The 19,332-nt window shown below is 36.8% G+C and overlaps 1 protein-coding gene across 1 annotated transcript in view; it reads right to left on the bottom strand.

Moving 5' to 3' along the window:
• tmtc1 (transmembrane O-mannosyltransferase targeting cadherins 1) overlaps positions 1–19,332 on the bottom strand; it is a 607,165-nt gene that overhangs the window by 315,070 nt on the left and 272,763 nt on the right. The window contains exon 7 of the mRNA XM_051929219.1: positions 9,419–9,522. Within this exon, the coding sequence (XP_051785179.1) occupies positions 9,419–9,522 (104 nt within the window). The remainder of the gene's footprint in view (positions 1–9,418; positions 9,523–19,332) is intronic.

The raw sequence follows: 19,332 nt of genomic DNA, 5'->3' as shown, positions 1-19,332 counted from the left end.
AACAGAAATATCTTATCTATTTTTGATGAAATTCTTTAAAGATAAGTTTAAACTTCCTAAAATTACACACAGTGTTTTGCTCTCAAAAGTCCGGCAATTTTTTTGGAAAGTATATACTAGTCTGACTAAATATTTATTTCTCTCTTTTTACTGGTTACCATAGAACTTGTGGGCAGTTAGGCCTCAATGTGATCATATAGTTCCTCCTGCTCCATTATATTAAATGTAGCATTTTCTTAAAAAATCTCTGCCATCTTTTTCCTACTGATTACAACCATAATGCTTTATCTTATAAACCAGTGGTTCCCAATCTCAATCCTGGGGCCCCACTGTGACTGCAGGTGTTTGTTTCAACCAGATTCACAATTGGTGGTGATAATTGATAGCAACTGATCTCACTTAATTAGCTGGTCTTTTTTTTACTCTTGTCGTTATTCTGTATTCAGAAAAACACAACAGTATTGTTTTTACATTTATAAGACATTTACAAATATTTCTGTTTTTTTTCTAAGGCTATAAATGCTTAACTCTTTTTTGTTGTTTTCCTATTTTTCCCTTTTCCTGTGTATTTTGCTCTCTTCATTTAACCCTAATAGTGATAATTAACAACCAGCACAGCAGACACTCGGCATGATGAAAGCTGGAACGACTTCAGTGTCATACTCACTAACTAGTGAATAATCAATTAAATAACCAGAACACCTGGAAAAGCAGAATGAAAATTAGGTTGAAAATACTGTTAACGACTTAAAAAAAAAAGACATATTCCCCATATAACTACAACTTCCCCATATAACTGCTTATTACATTTTAATAAAAATCTACCAAACTTAGTTTGTAATTTCTACATTGGCTCCAAAACCTAGAAACTGGGAAATAATGACTCACTTAATTAGACTAAGAGTCCAATGAAAAATGGATGTTGGTTGGAACAAAAACCTGCTGTCACAGAGGGTCCCCAGGATTGAGTTTGGGAACCACTGTTATAGACCATCATTTCTGTGTTTGTATATCAAGGTAAATGTGTATGTATTTATATAAACTGAAAGAGTGAAGTATTTGAGTAGCATAGGTCAAGGATGAACTAATACATATACAATCGACAACACTATCTGTTGGACACCCATAATATATATAGGCTATTGATTAACCCGCAACAAATTAGTTTTTTACTGACCAATATCTTTAAATATTACAGTATTAATAGACTACAATGGCACAAATCATCCAACACGTTTGAAAAGAATACTTTACAAGACTGGAAGCAGCTAATATAGATAGAACAGATACACATAAATCAAAGAGCTCTGCACATGTATTACATGGCCCCTGAATAAGGCACATTGAAATTGCACTCTTTTCCTGCATAACCTTTGCAAGGACTGAGGGCAGCGCTTTATTAGCCATGTGGCTTAGCCACCTGAGGCAGATCATGTTAATTTCATTTTTATATGCAGAGAAAAGCTCAATCTTGTAAAGGAAATGAAGAGAGCAAAAGGTGAAAAAACTCTTCAGTCAGCAACAAATTTATGAGATGAAGCTTTGAAACTTTAAAATCTTGTATTTTAAAGGTGCAAGTATATAAAGAATAAAGATTTATTAAGTTAATCGTATTTGACTCTTTAATGATGCTCTAATACGGCAACTACAGAGTAAGTCACTTCAAAGAGACCAGACAAAAAAAGTGAAATTTCATATTCTTTTATTTTAAAGAGTATATCCTCATACCACTGCAAGATGGGTAAGTGATGTGGAATGCTAACAGCAAAGTTAGCCCCCTATGAAGAGAATCAGATGACTCCCACCAAAGTGTTTTTGTCCTTACTCCTGCCCTGTGATTATCTTAACTCTGTAACACTAATCCATCATCAACATAATTTTGCAAATTTTAAACTCCATTGTATGTTATCATTAAGTGGGATTTGAGATCAAGAATTACAAACAGCAAATGTGTTGATACATTTTATTCCAGAACCTCTTCTATGCTTTTTTCAAGCTGAGTATTTCATCTTAGCAGATGACTTTGGGTCATATTGCAATCTGGAAACATTCAAATCTTAAAAGGACACTTATAGGTCAGCCTCTGTGGAGCTCTTATTCTGCCACTGCACTTTAGCAAACTTTCCAAATATTTCTCAGTTTTTCATTTTTAAAAATGCCCTTTAGATATTGCAAACTCTCCAATTATCCAGCATCCAGGATTTGAATCCTGCATCTAGTTATTACCCATATGGAATCTGCATATTATGCTCATGCCTGTGTATGTATCCCTTTCCAAGAAATCCTGTTTTTCTGCCACATTCCCAAAGATATACTGGTTAGACAGACTGACACTTCCAAATTTGCAGTATGTTGGTGTGAGAGTGAGTGTGCATGAGTGGGCCCTGCAGTGGAATGGCACTTAGGCTGTTTTCTGCCTTAAACTCAGTGGGTTTGAGAATATTGTTATGTATTTTTTCATGAATCTACTCTTTTCCTGAACCCACTTATACTATTGTAGCATCACGGGAAGTCAATGCCTATCATGATAGAATCAGAAACAAAGGAGAGACCAATCTGATAAAGTACCAGTTCATCGCTTGGCACTTGACATATACCCACAGTCTCAATCCAAAAAGGGCATTTTCAGAGCTGACAATTAAACTAATTTGCATAAATTTTTCACCAGGGAGAAAACCAGAATACATAGAGCAAAACCACACAGACATGGAATAATATAAAAATGAAAAGATAATTACTGGAACAGGATTTAGACACAGGTGCCTGGGGCTGTAAGACAGCAGTGCTCACCCCTGCACCATCATGCATTACTTTTGTAATTTTGCATTTTGTAATTACTGTCTATTTGAAAGTCTGTTAAAATAATGGCATCTTCATTTCAATATAAGGTTTAAGGTTTAATTTAGTCATGTATACAGAAAGAAACAGCTTGACAGAAGGAATCAGCTGTATCCAAAACAGACAAAAACGGATAGATAAATCACACAGAGACAAAACTTTAAAAGTTACACAAAAACTCTGAAATGTTTAAAATTTTAAAACTTTGCTACCTACTTTTTAACAGTTTCGCATTTGGTTTTTACTTAGACACTTACTCTACCTTCCTAAAATATTTATTATCTCTGATTTGTATTATTACAAAGTTGTATATGCAATGGTAAGAAAGGAATTTGTGGAGTGGTTTGTGTAGGTCTTTAACGTGACAGTTTTCCCTGATTTACTGAACATTGCTTCTGCATATAATGGTTGCCTGTCATCACCTGAGATGATTTCTAGTTTCATTAACATTGCCATCTGAGAGACACCTTCAATGTCATTTGCATGAGCTGCATGTTTGGTTTTTCTTTAAATTTTGATTTGTCACCGTTTTATTTTGGAATTTTAATTCTTCTGGTGGCCGTCTTGTGTGCCTTGAGTGCACAGCAGCTTGCTCCAGTTGCCACGGCAACCTTTCCCTTCATTACGGGGTGTGACATCCAGGCTTATCACCTGATGGGAACTGCAATGGTATGTTTAAATGGCCACTTACTGCACCATGTCTTTATCCGAGCTCCGGATAACAAAATCCTTTGCAAAAAACCTATTGCATATATTTCTTGTTTTTTTATTTGATCTGTTGGGTTCCTGACATTACTATTGTCCTCCTGTCCTTGATTTTTGCCTTAAACTTTGGCTTTGTTGTTTCAGCACTTACTCATCTCCTGATTCTGACCTTTTTCTGTTTTGCATCTCTTTCCTGGTTTGCCCTTTAAAAATCTTGTTGGTTTACCAACATAACACCTAGGTCACTAAACCAGGCAATGAAGCTAGACAGACTAGATCAGGGGTAGGCAACGTCGGTCCTGGAGTGCCACAGTATGTGCAGGTTTTTGTTCCAACCCAGTTCCTTAATGAGAACTCAATTATTGCTGATGAAGCTCATATTGCTTAAGTGACATTTTGATGCTTCATTTTAGTGGTCTCGCTTGTTAAGGTTCTCCAACCTTAATTGCTTATTTCAATCTTAAACTGCTGCATTCAGTGTTTTAATTGCTCCTTATTAGCAATAAGATGTAAAAGACAAAGCAGCCAGCAGTTCTCCAGCTAGCTTTTTTCCCCAATTACATCTGTGTGTGTTCATCATGCACGGTTTGATTTAATAAAACACTTAATAGAAAAATGTGACAGACTGAAAATGATCTGTTTTAGGCTTCAAATCATTTGGATGATATCCTTGGAAAGGAAAAAAATCTACGATATAAAAGCCTTACTACATTGATTGCACAGACTAACAAGCCATAAAATTAAATAAGGTCTGAGATTGGCAATGATTGGTTTCTAATTAAGCAATTGGGTTGAATGAAAACCTGTAGCCATTGCGGCTCACCAGGACCGACATTGCCTACCCCTGTTTTACATCTTATTGCTAATAAGGAGCAATTAAAACACTGAATGCAGCAGTTTAAGATTGAAATAAGCAATTAAGGTTGGAGAACCTTAACAAGCGAGACCACTAAAATGAAGCATTAAAATGTCACTTAAGCAATATGTGCTTCATCAGCAATAATTGACTTCTCGTCAAGGAACTGTGTTGGAACAAAAACCTGCACATACTGTGGCACTCCAGGACCGACGTTGCCTACCCCTGGACTAGATCATACTATGTGGTCTCTGCCCACATTAAGTATTCACCACATAGAATACATATTTTTATGTATATTCCAACTTAGGTTATGTAAATGAGAAAGTTAGTTATTATTGTGTCAATTTACTAAAAACTCCACTGGATTGAAGTAATGCCTTACTTAGACATGCATCTTATCACCACAGTGTCATTAGCATACTTGATAATGAAACAGTATTCATTGTGCTGGCTGATGTCACTAGTATAATGTGGAAATAGTAAAGGAGACGGAACAAAAACTTCAGGAGTCACTTTATTTGAAAGGACAACCTTTGAAAAAGTTGGATTTAAAAGAAAATCTTAAATTTATAATGTAACTTAAGGATTAAAATTCATACTGTTTAACTTCTCAATCAGCACATGATGCTTGACTTTACTCAATGCTGAATACAAATCTAGAAATAGTGCTCTGATGTAGCAAAAAGCTAATCAAGAACAGAGTGGATATGATGTCAGATAACCAGCAGATCATCTTCTACACTTTTGTTCTTTTAAGCAGCAGGCAAATTGGTAGTTACCTTGACAGGGATTAGTCTGTGTCATTTCACCAAAATGTTCAAAGCATTTCATTGAAATGGAAATGAGCACCAGATGTCTATTGTCAATCAGACAGTTTGGCCTGGAAACTTTGAGAGCTAAGGTAGTATTTGGCAGTTTCTGCAGCTCAGAAATAATACAGATTAGTCAAGGACTAGTCAGGGCCTCACTGTCCTGTCCTGTTTTGACCTGGCACAAAGGCTTTTCCACTTCAGTTATACTGACCTCAGTCCCAGCAATATTTCTGGCACTCCCTTGAATACTTAATGATATTGTTATAAAGCATTTTAATTAGCAAGATCAAGACATGAAGTACCTTTCATTTTGTCATTTTCCTGATTGCTTACTGTGGAATTTATGATACTCTCACTAATCTTTTGCTTCCCACTAACACACATAGAGCTTATACTGACATCTATTATTACATTTTTACACGCTGTGCATTTCATAACATGCCTTTAGTCCTTTCTGATAGACATGAGTATTGCTGATGTATCTTCTTTTGCATTGAGGCAAAATAAGGAGAAGGTAAGTTTCTATTTAAACCTAATAAATCTAAGCTTTGCACAGGGCCCTATACAGAATACAAGTAAGCCAAACTATAATCATTTAAGACTTAAGAAGATTCCCAACTATAAAGTCAAAGTAATTTAAGCTATTTGAAAATATGAAAGTATAAAAGAACAACAGGGGCATAACAGAGTGTGACAAGAACAGAAGCAAAGTGGGAATTTGCCACAAGGCAGAGTACTGACCTTGGGCAGTACATCCATGGTCTAAAGGGGGGCACAGAATAAGAAAGAAAGACACCACTGTTTAATAATAAAATACATTAAAATCAAGTGAGCTTTCCTGTTTTAATTTTATTCTTAAACTATCATATATTTATATTTGTACTGTATATTTAAGTTGCTTTATATAAAAGCTTTAAGTAACTATGTAAAGATGTTTCTTTAACAGACCCTAATTCAAATAAATGGTGACACACACTGGATTATCTGTGCTTTCTCTGCTAAAATATTGTAAAATAGTTAGCACCTGCATTATCAGCTTGTACATGAACAAGAAACCTATATGAAACCTATGCATAACACATAAACAGGAAACTAAAGACTATTTAACAATATTTTAGCCAAAAAAAGCATTCATTTTTCACATCTTGAACAAGCAACTGGATAAAAGACTTGTGGATTATGTGATACAAGTAACATGAGATTAAATTTTTTTTCTCAGCCACCACTACAAAATACTTGGTAATATATAAAAAAAAATATTCTTTTTGGAAGAAGTTTTCTTTTAATTGTCAATGTGTGTTTCCATCCAAAAGAAAAAACTGTAGATCAGTATAATCATACATTATTTTATTACAACTTTATTACACATTGGAGTATTTCATTTACTGCAGCAGCTCTGTATGCTGTGTTGAAACTCAAAACAGAGGCAATTCAGGAACAATTGCTGAAAAGATTTATCAGACTATCCAGTAGATCGACTGGTGATGGATTTTTCATGTTGACAGAAAAAAGATTGTGAGATGAAGATATTCAAAAAGATACACGCAAAGGTCAAAATGAGGAGATAAAAGTCTTAATGCCCACTATGGTAAATGAGTCATTGCTTTTCTTTGGCTATCTCTTCCTGTGTCTGGATGTTGTATTTAAAATTTTATTTATGAATCTTCCAAGTGTATGTTTTGTGGTGTAGAACAACTGTCCTTTCCTTTTTTGGTAATCTTTTGTAATATTTACAGACTAAATATATAAGAAGGTAATGCAAGTCTAAAATGTCTAAACAGAAAATGCCATTTGCTCAAAATGTCTATTAGTAACTTAAGGCTGATACTAAATATAAACTATCTAATGAATATCATTAAATGATATATTTATTTTTTAGAAGTTAAAAGATCACCCTAAATTCTTCTCTACAATACCTTTGGACTTCTATAGGCATTGAGCATTGGCCTTATCTCTGCACTGGTAGCTACTCTTTCACTGAGCTAACGTGCGTTACATTAAATCCATTACACCTAGTTTAACCATGAGTCTATTCACTAAATTTTAAACATTATCTAAATTCCAACATTTAGTGACTGTAGTCAAATCATTTCTTAATTGTTTTTTGAGTCTTGAAGTATTCTATTAATTCAAAATATGCAGCAATGTTGGATTGTTGTGAGTTTGGACACAGTATTTTCTAATCCTTACCCTTGTCACAGTGTCTAATTGCTGGCATACATTTTTACTCATACCTGTGTTGGCTAGCCTTTTCATATTATTTTTTTTCTAAATATAAAAATATACACAAAATAAATTAGTAACTGCATTCTGTCCAAATCAATAGTCACTATTAAGTGAAATTTTAAATTTAAATGCAAACACAGTAAATACATTAGACAGTAAAATGATAAACATAATTAATATTTCATACCTTACTGTATAAAGAATAAATGATACTGGAAGAACAAACTATTAGGCAGGTTAATATTTAACAGATGGCATCTACTGCAACCATCCACCTTAACCTAACAGCTGCATCAGCATCAGGTGCAGAAGAGAAGACCTAGGAGCTGACTTTTCTTGTCAGAAATATTCTTTTTTCCCTGCCAGGGTAGACTCTTGCTGCATGGGTTCAGAAAGTGCAGACAAAGTGTATTATTAATATTATTGGACAGAATCAGAGGATATTACAGTGGTGTAGTAGTTAGAAAATCTGCTTCACAAGCCCAGTGTCCTGGGTTAAGTCCTGCACCCAATTGTTGCCTGGATTTACATGTTCTCCTAGCGACCAAACAGGTTTTTCTTTAGGTACTCCAGGTTTTAATTTTTCCTCCCACATCAGAAAAACATGAATGTTGGGTTGATAGGCAATTCCTAATTGGCACTGGTTGGGTGTGTGTATGCATGTGTAGGCCTAGAAATGGACTGGCTTGCTATTTAGGGTTGGTTTTTGCCTTGCATCTCATGCTGCCATAGGTATGTTCCAAACTCCTGTGATCCTGAATTGGATTAGGCAGATTTGAGCATGTATGTTATGTTATTGTAATTATTCTTACATTCCTTACATTCCATATTGGGAACTAACTGATATAAACAAATCAATTCTGCTATCTCCAGCTTATATACACAAATACTAATCTGACCAAAATATCAAAGTTTACTGTTACACTATCACTTAGTTTTAATCCACAGTCTACAATAAGTGGGCTTTAAATAAGCAGGTGGCTCTTTCATGTTTGGGATTAACATTTTATAGGCAAATGCTAGGACTGACAATTTCAAGAAGCACAACAGAGTTTTAGCTACCTACATTTTCACAGAAAGCAAACAGGAAAACAAAAGAAATAACATATAACTCAAAAAACATAAAAGCTTTTCCTTTATTAAACCAAACATCTGTCTTCATTATCTGAAATAAGTACCTTAAAAAGTGTGTTTTTAGAAAGAGGGAAACGTCCTGTTCTGGGCATTAATAATACATGTGTATGTGTATCCGTATGATTAATACATTCTCTGCAACCTGCATCAGTGGAGAGTGAATTAGTTGAAAATTTTGATTTTGAAAGAAATTGTTTTTAAGCTTGCAAAGATGAAATCAGGAAAAAAAATGTTATGATTTTATTTGGTGTATTTTCATAGTGAACACCTTCATACATCTCTTACGTTTACATATACAGTACATTTTTTTACAAGTGGAGCAGAGAAAAAACAGTTGCTCATGGTCATACAATAAGTCATTGTTGGATTTGAATTAGTCACCTCCATGCTTAAAGCCCAATAGATAGTATACAATACATTTTAAGCAGTGCTGGTACATTAATTTTGTAAATAATGAAAATGAAACCTGTATATTTTTAGTAGAAGGCATAAGACCTGAGATAAACAGGAGTTTTATTATAATAATTTCCAAGAAGTTGTTTAAGAATGTGGTATATTTTAAAAGAACATAAAAAGCAATACTGATAAAAAATGTTAATTAATTTTGTTGTGTCAGCCAAGCTAAGGTTACTGTCTTCATTTTATCTGTTTGTGTGTGACACTCCATTAATGATAAAAGATGATTAGTTGTTTGTAATAGTGGATACGGTGCTTAAAGTGGAATGGATGTTTTGCATTGTGTTTTAGGAATTCCTTATAATTATTGAGGTGGAAGCACTAAGCTGTTCAGAAATTACAGCATTATGTGTAGTTAAATAAGAGATGACAACCATATGTTTGTTACCTTGTTAGAAGGTGTGGCGAGAATGAAGCTGGATTGTCTTGTTCAGAAAACAATGGCATTGATCCACCCATGATCCACAGGCGAAAAAACATGATAACAATCACCTGCATCAAAGATAAATGCATGTCATCATTAAAATAATAAAAGCAACTTATACACTGAGTGACATACAGGACAGTCTAACAATAATACAGATAAACATTATTTTACATATTTTAGCATTTACCATATTGGGCACCATACTTAGAATGTAGGTAGTGGCAACTAAATGACCTGCCTAGGCTTATACAGTAAGTGAAGAATGACCTGGAAAATATGTTCTTTACTATCATATCCTTGTTTGTGATCTTAACTTGAAATATTTTTGCACCTTTTGCAGTGAAACACATTAAAAAGGGCTCTACATGTACAATACAGCTCAAAGACATTAACTTAAATGAAGTAGTTTGTTCAAGGCCACAGACTCTGAGAGTGCTAAAGGACTAAACCTGTAGTTCTGCTTTTCAGTCAGATGCTGTCAAGGGAGCTAATGAAATACAGTGCTTTCTGCTAAGTGAAATCTCATTTTTTCTGCTCCCAAAATACCATAGAGAAGGCCAGCTGACATTTTTAAATTTATTATCATTTTATATATTTAATCACCAATGTATTGTTTTCAGACTTTGCTACCACTGAACTTTACAAAAATTGTAAAAAGATTTTTAAAGAAACATTATATAACTTAAGTGACTTATATTTAAATTCAGGTTCTACCTTGAATAGTAGTAGTTGTATGGTTACTCTTAACTCTAAAAAATGAGACCACATTGACTTTGTAAGAGAAAAAAAGATAAACCTGACACGGATTGCAGAGATAGTGAAAACAGATTTACTTGTATATGTTTAATGAGTACTGATTACACAGGAAACAGAGGGAAGGAGAACAACCATGTTCCTTCCTTGGCATGGTTAGGAGCAGGAAACACACACTTAACCATATAGAAAAAGAAAGATTAGCTGGATTTTGAGACAGTAATTTTTATTAATGTGTGATTCCATTTTGAATTTTTGAGATTTTTTTAAAGTACTACACTGGACACAAGTTCAAATCCAAAAGGGTTTTCCTTTTTATCTTCAAAAATATCTTTAACAGGCTTCTTCTTTCCCACACAAAATCCTTCCTTTATCTCCATCAATACAATCACACTATTATTACCAGTATTACTTATTTTGGCTCTCGACTTTATACAAGGCGACTTGCAAGATTTAAAATACAACTGTTTACTTTTTTTGTTTTTCCAATTGGAACACATGCAGGAGAAGTGAACTGCTCATGGTCACACAGTGCCTGTAGTGGGATTTGAAGCCACATCCTCAAGGTCTGAACACTAAAGTCTTAACCATTAAGCCACACTGCCTGTTATATACAACAATGGACCCTTTCACTAATTCTTTCCTGCATCTGATTTACCTGGCTTGGGCAGGTGAGCTTCTTTTAAGACAGACTAGGAATACTTCCAATTCAACAGTAGTACATTCAGAAAGCACTTTCAGGTCAGACAGAACTCCTTGAGGGCAAAGGAGTCCTCCTATAGTGACAGCCAAGAACCTTAACAGGGCTTCTGGTGAAAATACAGCTCCCATGCAGCCCTGGAGGTGTTGAAATCGAGACAAACACATGCCCTAAGAGGCAGTCTACCACTGTTCACTGTCTGGTTGAGAGATTGTTCTCCATCCTGGCTGGGATGTCAACATGACTTTGCCTTTTAAGGCAACAGTCACAATTCATTCCTTTACAGTAAGTCAATAGAACAAGTGAGCAAACTGACATTAGCACTATCTGGCATTCTTTCCAATATTTATTTCATAATAAAATAAGATTTAACAGGAACTTGCATAAAAAATGCATATTGAAGCAATGACTCATTAAAATGAGAACACACAATGCTGTCACGGTGAAAGCAGTGAACTTACTGCAGACCTGATAAGCTTTGATTGAACAGAGAGAGGACTAAAACATTTACAGAATGTAAATTTTGTTCCTAATCTAGGCAACCCTGAGTAAATACAGAATGGAAGCAATATTTTCTGATCAACATATTTATTCATTGAGCTCACTCAAGGTTTACAGCCTTTTGTGCAAATGCACATTTAATATTCCTGAAGCAATATACCCTGGAATTAAGGGCCATTTTTTTTGCTGGAAGATGGACTTTTTTTGAACCCTGTGTAATGAGGCAGAGTGCCAACATTGCTTTTTTTGTGTAGCTAAAACCATATCACACACCAAAGATAAGTTACATATTATGTCTGTAATGTTTAATACACAGGTTAAATCTGAAGTTGACCAGGGTTTACAATTCTGAGTGCACTGTTTTAAACCTGTCTGCCAAGTAGTATACACTTCATGTAACACCTCTATTTAAGATCTATTTTCTGTGGTTTACAACAGTTTCAAAATTGTAGCTATTGCTTAAAAATGCACAATCCTAAAAAGATAATTAATTCTTCTGCATCAGATCATATTGCATTTTCCGGTTTATTGTAAGTCTGTTCAAATCATTTGCTCATTACTCTACAGTTAATAACAACATAAACATTTATTTAAATAACATATTGTAGAAGCAAGAACACACCCCTGACGAACCCCAGAATCAACTGGGAAAAACACCGAGGTTCTGCCTTCACTCTGCACAGCACTCACAGTACCAGAGTACAGGCCAGCCATAATATCCAGCAAACTTAAGGGGATCCCGCAAATTCTCAGGATGTCCCACAGGGATGCTCAGCAACTGAGTGGAATGATTTACAAAAATTGACAAATGCTGTAAAGAAACTCACCAATATTCGCATTTAAGCTCCATGAAAACACTCAGTGCCAGGATGCAGTTGATGGTTGATTTCTTAGGAGTAAAACCAGACTGCTCCGGTCAATGGTAGGTGAGCAAGTGATCACAGCACTGAGAGCAGTGTTATCCCCCTGTAGCTGCCGCAATCCAAGTGATCACCCTTCCCTTTCCAGATAGTGATGACAAGTCCTGTTTTCCAGTCAGTTGGGATGACACCAGTCTCCCAAATGGATGCAAAAATTGCTTGCAATGCCAGGAGGACAGCCATACCACCAGCCTGGAGAAGTGCACCTTGGATACCACAGATCCCTGCAGCCTTCCCTACCCTCAGCTGGTTCACCGCCTGTGCAATCTCAGTGACATTGGGTGGTTCATAGCTAATTGGAGGATCAGCCTGAAGAACTGTGAACCCAGAGACATCCAACATCCTAGCCCGGGGATCAGCTTTAAACAGCTGCTCAAAGTGGCCAGCCCAAGCTGGTCACAACTGCAGTGTCATCTGTAAGGACTGTTCCATTAGCTGCCCTGACTGCGACTCTCTGAGGAACAGATCTGGATGTACGTAATGCTTTGATTCCTCTGTAAGCAGGACATGAGTCACTAGACCATAGATGGGGTGTCACTTGCTCACAGATTCCTCTAACAAACGCCTCCTTATCTGCCCTCAGAGCCCTCCCAGCTATCCTTCTTAGATCCTGGTACAAGACCAGACTAGCCATCAAGCCGTGCGCTGCGACTCCTCTTGATGATATCCAGGATGCAACATGAAACACCTCCTCCTGGGAACTCTGGTAACACCAACATAACCCTCAGCAACCTTCAGGGTCTTGTTACGGAACATTACGGTCAGCAGACACACCCAAATCCTTAAGTTCCTTACACAAACTGTGTGCAAACTTGTCAGAAACAGCCTGATCTTGCAGTCTGGCCACATCCAGCCTTATTTCCTAGTAGGTGGTAACCTACTGGACCTAAGCTAGATCATCAGAGCAGCAACAGGAAGTCTGATATGCTGTCCTAACCTTCTCTCTTTCTTTCTTTCCCAGGACACGAAGTGGAAGTGGAAGCAGACAATGGCCAACAGTGAGATGGAAAGCATTGCTGAAGAACTCCAGGCTCTCGATAACCAGATCCAGAAACTCCTGTCCAAACGGACGCACAAGAGGGAACTGAAGGCTCGTCTACTGAAAGAATCCTTCCCCACATCTGAAATCATCACAGCGAATCATGTTTGAGGAACCTCGACTCCACTTCGTGCCGCTCACTTTCAAGGCCAAGTGAGTTTTACCCCCGCACCGCGTCGTAGTGATGACGTCAATGATGAGGAACTCAGCCTGTTTCAGCTATGCAGGTGGGGGTTTATGGCTAGATCACCTCCATTGGCCCAGGCAAGCACCTCCACCCAAAATCGGTTCGACCCTCTCCGCTCCCCCACTTTTCCTTCAACCCCGGGTGATGTATTTGTGATTGGAAAGTCAATCATAATGAGACCTAAACATTTCTTGCCCTAAACAGTAATCTTTTGTTTCTTGTTTTCCCGGTGCTCGTGTTTGAGATGTTATGAGAAGAGCGCCGACAGTTTTTGAGAGGCACAAGAACAGGGCAGTGGAATCCATTGTAATACACGCCGGGGTAAAAGACATGAGATACCGACTGTTGGAGATTCTCAAGGTGGACTTCACATGTTTATTTATTCATGTTTATTTTATTATTTATAGTGTATTGTGTATTTAAGTATTCTGCCTTGAAGCCGAGTCCAACCAACAAAAAATGTTGTTATGTGTATGCATAATGACAATAAAGAATTCTATCTTCTATCTTATTAAAGCCACGAAGGAGAGGACAACGGCTGCAAGAATCTTCATCTTGGGTCCCTTACTGTACCTCTGGTTAGCAGATTGAATGAGTACTACAGACGTCTGCTGGCATTATACATCTGGTTAAAAGGCTTCTGCGAGGGACAAAACATCAGGTTCGTGGACAACTAGGACCTCTTCTGGGAGAGGCTGCGCTTCCTTAAGTGGGATGGTCTGCATCCTAAATAGATTCCGCACCAGGGTCCTCTCCCTGAAAACATCTCTAAGGTAATTCGTCTCTCTTGACTCTGTATTTTTACTCCTAACTCTTTCCATAATACTTTTCTTGGACATGATAATTCTGTAGCGAAATCTTCCTCTAAAGTGCACTGCATCAATACTCAACAACCTGAATTCATGTAGAAAATCTAGACGGTGTTGCATAAATGCGAATAAATTAATAACCATCTGACCTCTAGATTAGCACTTTATCTATACATATTAATAAAAGGCAAAGCCCTCACTGACTGACTGACTGACTGACTGACTCATCGCTAATTCTCGAACTTCCCGTGTAGGTGGAAGGCTGAAATTTGGCAGGCTCATTCCTTACAGCTTACTTACAAAAGTTAGGCAGGTTTCATTTCGAAATTCTACACGTAATGGTCATAACTGGAACATGTTTTTTGTCCATATACTCTAATGGAGGAGACGGAGTCACGTATCGCGTCATCACGCCTCCTACGTAATCACGTGAACTAAAAACAAGGAAGAGATTTACAGCACGAGTCAAACGCGGGAACGAAGGTAAATGACGTTAATTTTTGAGTGTCTTTTAATACTGTGTAAGCATACATATTAACACGTGCAATTAAACGTGTGCATTTACGGGGTGATTTCTCAGGCTTAAAAGCTCGCCTTTTATCAAACGCAGGAACAAAGGTAAATGACGTTGTTCACTGTCTTTTAATACTGTGTTAGCATACATATTAACACATGTGCAATTAAACGTGTGCATTTACGGGGTGATTTCTCATGCTTAAAAGCTCGCCTTTTACTAAAAAGATAAATGCAAAACTATTTTCAATCATTCTATGATCTGCTTCTCACAACTGAAGGCACCGTGGCTGATGTTACGTCACTTGCTGGCCAACTACAAGCGTTACCTGGTAGGTAACGAGCCACTCACTTCACTCCCTTACGGGAATCGAACCTCTGAGGTTTTCTTTTGTTCTTAATTAAAATTTAAAAGCAATACTTCACCGCTGCTAAGCCCCTCTAGCGCTGACGTCCGAGGTTCGATTACCGTAAGCAAGTGCAGTGGGTGTGTACGCCTGATGAGCCAAGAATAAGGGGGAAAGACGTGTCGCGTACTCTTTGCATTATTTGACAGTAAACTATTTTCAACCATTCTATGATCTGCTTCTCACAACTGAAGGCACCGTGGCTGATGTTACCTCTCTTGCTGGCCAACCATAAGCGTTACCTGGTAGGTAACCAGCCACTCACTTCACTCCCTTATGGGAATCGAACCTCAGACGTCAGCGCTACAGGCAAAAGCCCCTAAAATTGCGCCACGGCGTGTTGTTCGTTTATTTGACAACATGTAGATCGGGGTAATTACATTCCGCGCCACGGCGTGTGGTTTGTTTATTTGACAACATGTAGATCAGGGTAATTACATTCACGGCATTCGTAGTCTGATTGACAATCTGATTGTATGGGTGGTTACCTACCAGGTAACGCTTATAGTTGGCCACCAAGTCAGGTCGAAGTGATCACTCGAGTGAAGGCAGCTTCACAAAAAAACAGATCCTTAACAAACTGTTATTAGTATATTTTCCCTCAATTTAAAAAGGTTTTGTTTTCTTCTTAATAAAAATTTAAAAGCGGTACTTCGCCAGTGCGAAGCGCGTGGATTTCACCGACTGACAAATACAGACATATTCATGAGTGCAGGTACTTCGGAAAGAAAGCACCGTGTAAACCTAAAGTTTAAATTAAGTTCATAGACCTACAAAAGGTTGCCATTCATTTGAGGCAAGATTGCTTTTCTTCTGTACAATTATACATTGCATTCTCAAGAGTGTGCTTGCACGGCTTCGGATATAGATATATATATATATATATGTATGTATGTCTATATTTAAATATGTAAGCTTATAAGTACTGCCTTACTTCTCTTTAAGAAAGGAAGATGTAATGATACTTGATTTAAACGATTCCATGTCTTCCTGGGTTTGCTTAGCTTATTGTCAATATCTTTACACCTTTTTTTAAGACTTATTGACTGAAACGGGCTTTCACGAAAAAAGTTAGGACTTTGCTACAGGATACACCCTCCACAAGTTAAGCAAGTAAAAATAAAATATATATTTCTGTTTTATTTAAACCTTTTAAGTTCATATGCATAGCCCCATTTGGCTGTTTAATTTTTTTTTTCTTTCTTCAGTAATATTTAATCTCCTTAAAGAAAAAGAACATATCCATTTTACTTTTTTTGTATCTCTTTAGTAATATTTTAGTGTAAAAGGATAACCAGTATTTAAACCTTTTATGTTACTTTATACATTTATTTTACACAATGTTGAAAAATTAATAAGAAAGCTACATATTTTGGCAGCTGCTGCTTTCATTTTCAATGAAATGAAAAAAGCTCTCCAAGAGAAAACATCAATGAAGAAGAAACAGTTTGCACTATCTAAAAATGAGAAACCCTCATTTATAAAAGTTTGCTGCAGATGACTTAACTGAAAATAAATGAATAGTTCCTATGTGTATAATACATATTTATCTATTTTACTTATGCCTTTATTCCAGCAACTTACAACATCTGAGGTACAATTTGTTACATTAGTTTTGTTTTTTGCAGCACAGGCAGGTGAAGTGACTTCCTCAGGGTCACACAGTGGTGTCAGTACCAGGATTTGAACTGACAAGCTCCGGGTTTACTGAAATATTACTGAAGAAAGAAAAAAAATGAAAACGGGCAAATAGGGCTATGCATACAGATGTCCATCCATCCATTATCCAACCCGCTATATCCTAAATACAGGAGCCAATAAGTAGATATGTATATATACAGTATATATATATATATATATATATATATATATATATATATATATATGTGAATGTATGTATGTATATATGTATGTCTATATTTATATCTATCTATCTATATATCTATATATATATATATATATATATATATATATATATATATATATACATATATATATGTGGATATGTGTATATGTAGATATGTATATATATGTATATATGTTTATGTATATATATATGTTTACATAACCTCTTTAACACACTACTTCTCCGCTGCGAAGCGCGGGTATTTTGCTATATGTAGATATCTGTATATGTAGATATGTATATATATGTATATGTATATATATATGTTTACATAACCTCTTTAACACACTACTTCTCCGCTGCGAAGCGCGGGTATTTTGCTATATATATATATCTATACTAATTAATAAAAGGCAAAGCCCTCACTGACTCACTGACTGACTGACTGACTCACTCATCACTACTTGTCCAACTTCCCGTGTAGGTGGAAGGCTAAAATTTGGCAGGCTGATTCCTTACAGCTTACTTACAAAAGTTAGGCAGGTTTCATTTTGAAATTCAACGCGTAATGGTCATAACTGGAACCTCATTTTTGACAATATACTGTAATGGACGGCAGCTTGATGGCCGTGGGAGGCGGAGTTGAGTGTCACGTCATCATGCCTCCCACGTAATCACGTGAAAAGACTGTGAACTGAGTAAGGAAAAATGAAGGAAGAGCCGCAAACAGCGAAGAACAAAAAATTAATTAAACAATTGAGAAGGGAGCGAGTGAAGCATACAAGCATCTTCATAAAGGAAACAAAGCACGGTGTAAAACGTAAGTTTAAATTAAGTTTATTGAAACGCTCCCGTTGCGGATTGCAATAACATATTCGCGAGATAAAAGAACTCAGTAGGGAGAAATGAAGGAAGAGCCGCAAACAGCGAAGAACAAAAAATTCATTAAACAATTGAGAAGGGAGCGAAACAATAAGAAGCCAGCGAGTGAAGCATAGAAGCATGTTCATAAGGGAAACAAAGCACGGTGTAAAACGTAAGTTTAAATTAAGTTTATAGAAACGCTCCCGCTGCGGATTGCAATAACATATTCGTGAGATAAAAGTTTAATGAGAAGACACGAGGTATAAACGAACCACACGCCGTAGCGCAATGTTAGGGGCAACAGTTTCAACCATTCTATGATCTGCTTCTCGCAACTGAAAGACGGCACATGGCGGATGTTAGCCGACTTCCTGACCGCAACGTTAGGGGCTTCAACTCTGGCGCTGACGATAGAGATTCGATTCCCGAGAGGGGATGAAGTGAGTGTGTATGCCTCATGAGCCCAGAATTAGGGAGAAACATGTGTCGCATACTCTTTGCATTATTTGAAAGTAAACTATTAAAACCATTCTATGATCAGCTTCTGGGAACAGAAAGAGGGCACGTGGCGGATGTAAGGCGACTTCCTGACCAACCACAAGCATTACCTGGCAGGTAACCACCCATACAGTCAGATTGTGATTCAGAAAATGAATGCCATGAATGTAATTACCACGATCTACATACTGTCAAATAAACAAAACACACGCCGTAGCGCGACAGCTGTGAAAAGCGAGGTTCAGAAAAAAACAGATCCTTAACAAATTGTTATTGGTATACTGTGTTTTCGATCCGTTTAAAAAGGTTTTCTTTTCTTAAAAAATTAAAAGCAGTACTTCGCCGCAACGAAGCGCGAGAATTTGGCTATATACAGTGGTGTGAAAAACTATTTGCCCCCTTCCTGATTTCTTATTCTTTTCCATGTTTGTCACACAAAATGTTTCTGATCATCAAACACATTTAACCATTAGTCAAATATAACACAAGTAAACATAAAATGCAGTTTGTAAATGGTGGTTTTTATTATTTAGGGAGAAAAAAAAATCCAAACCTACATGGCCCTGTGTGAAAAAGTAATTGCCCCCTGAACCTAATAACTGGTTGGGCCACCCTTAGCAGCAATAACTGCAATCAAGTGTTTGCGATAACTTGCAATGAGTCTTTTACAGCGCTCTGGAGGAATTTTGGCCCACTCATCTTTGCAAAATTGTTGTAATTCAGCTTTATTTGAGGGTTTTCTAGCATGAACCGCCTTTTTAAGGTCATGCCATAGCATCTCAATTGGATTCAGGTCAGGACTTTGACTAGGCCACTCCAAAGTCTTCATTTTGTTTTT

Source organism: Erpetoichthys calabaricus, chromosome 1 (genome assembly GCF_900747795.2).
Source record: "Erpetoichthys calabaricus chromosome 1, fErpCal1.3, whole genome shotgun sequence".
Taxonomy (NCBI): Eukaryota; Metazoa; Chordata; class Cladistia; order Polypteriformes; family Polypteridae; genus Erpetoichthys; species Erpetoichthys calabaricus.
Note: the sequence above shows the minus strand (reverse complement) of the source record. Positions and strands in the feature narration are given on the sequence as shown.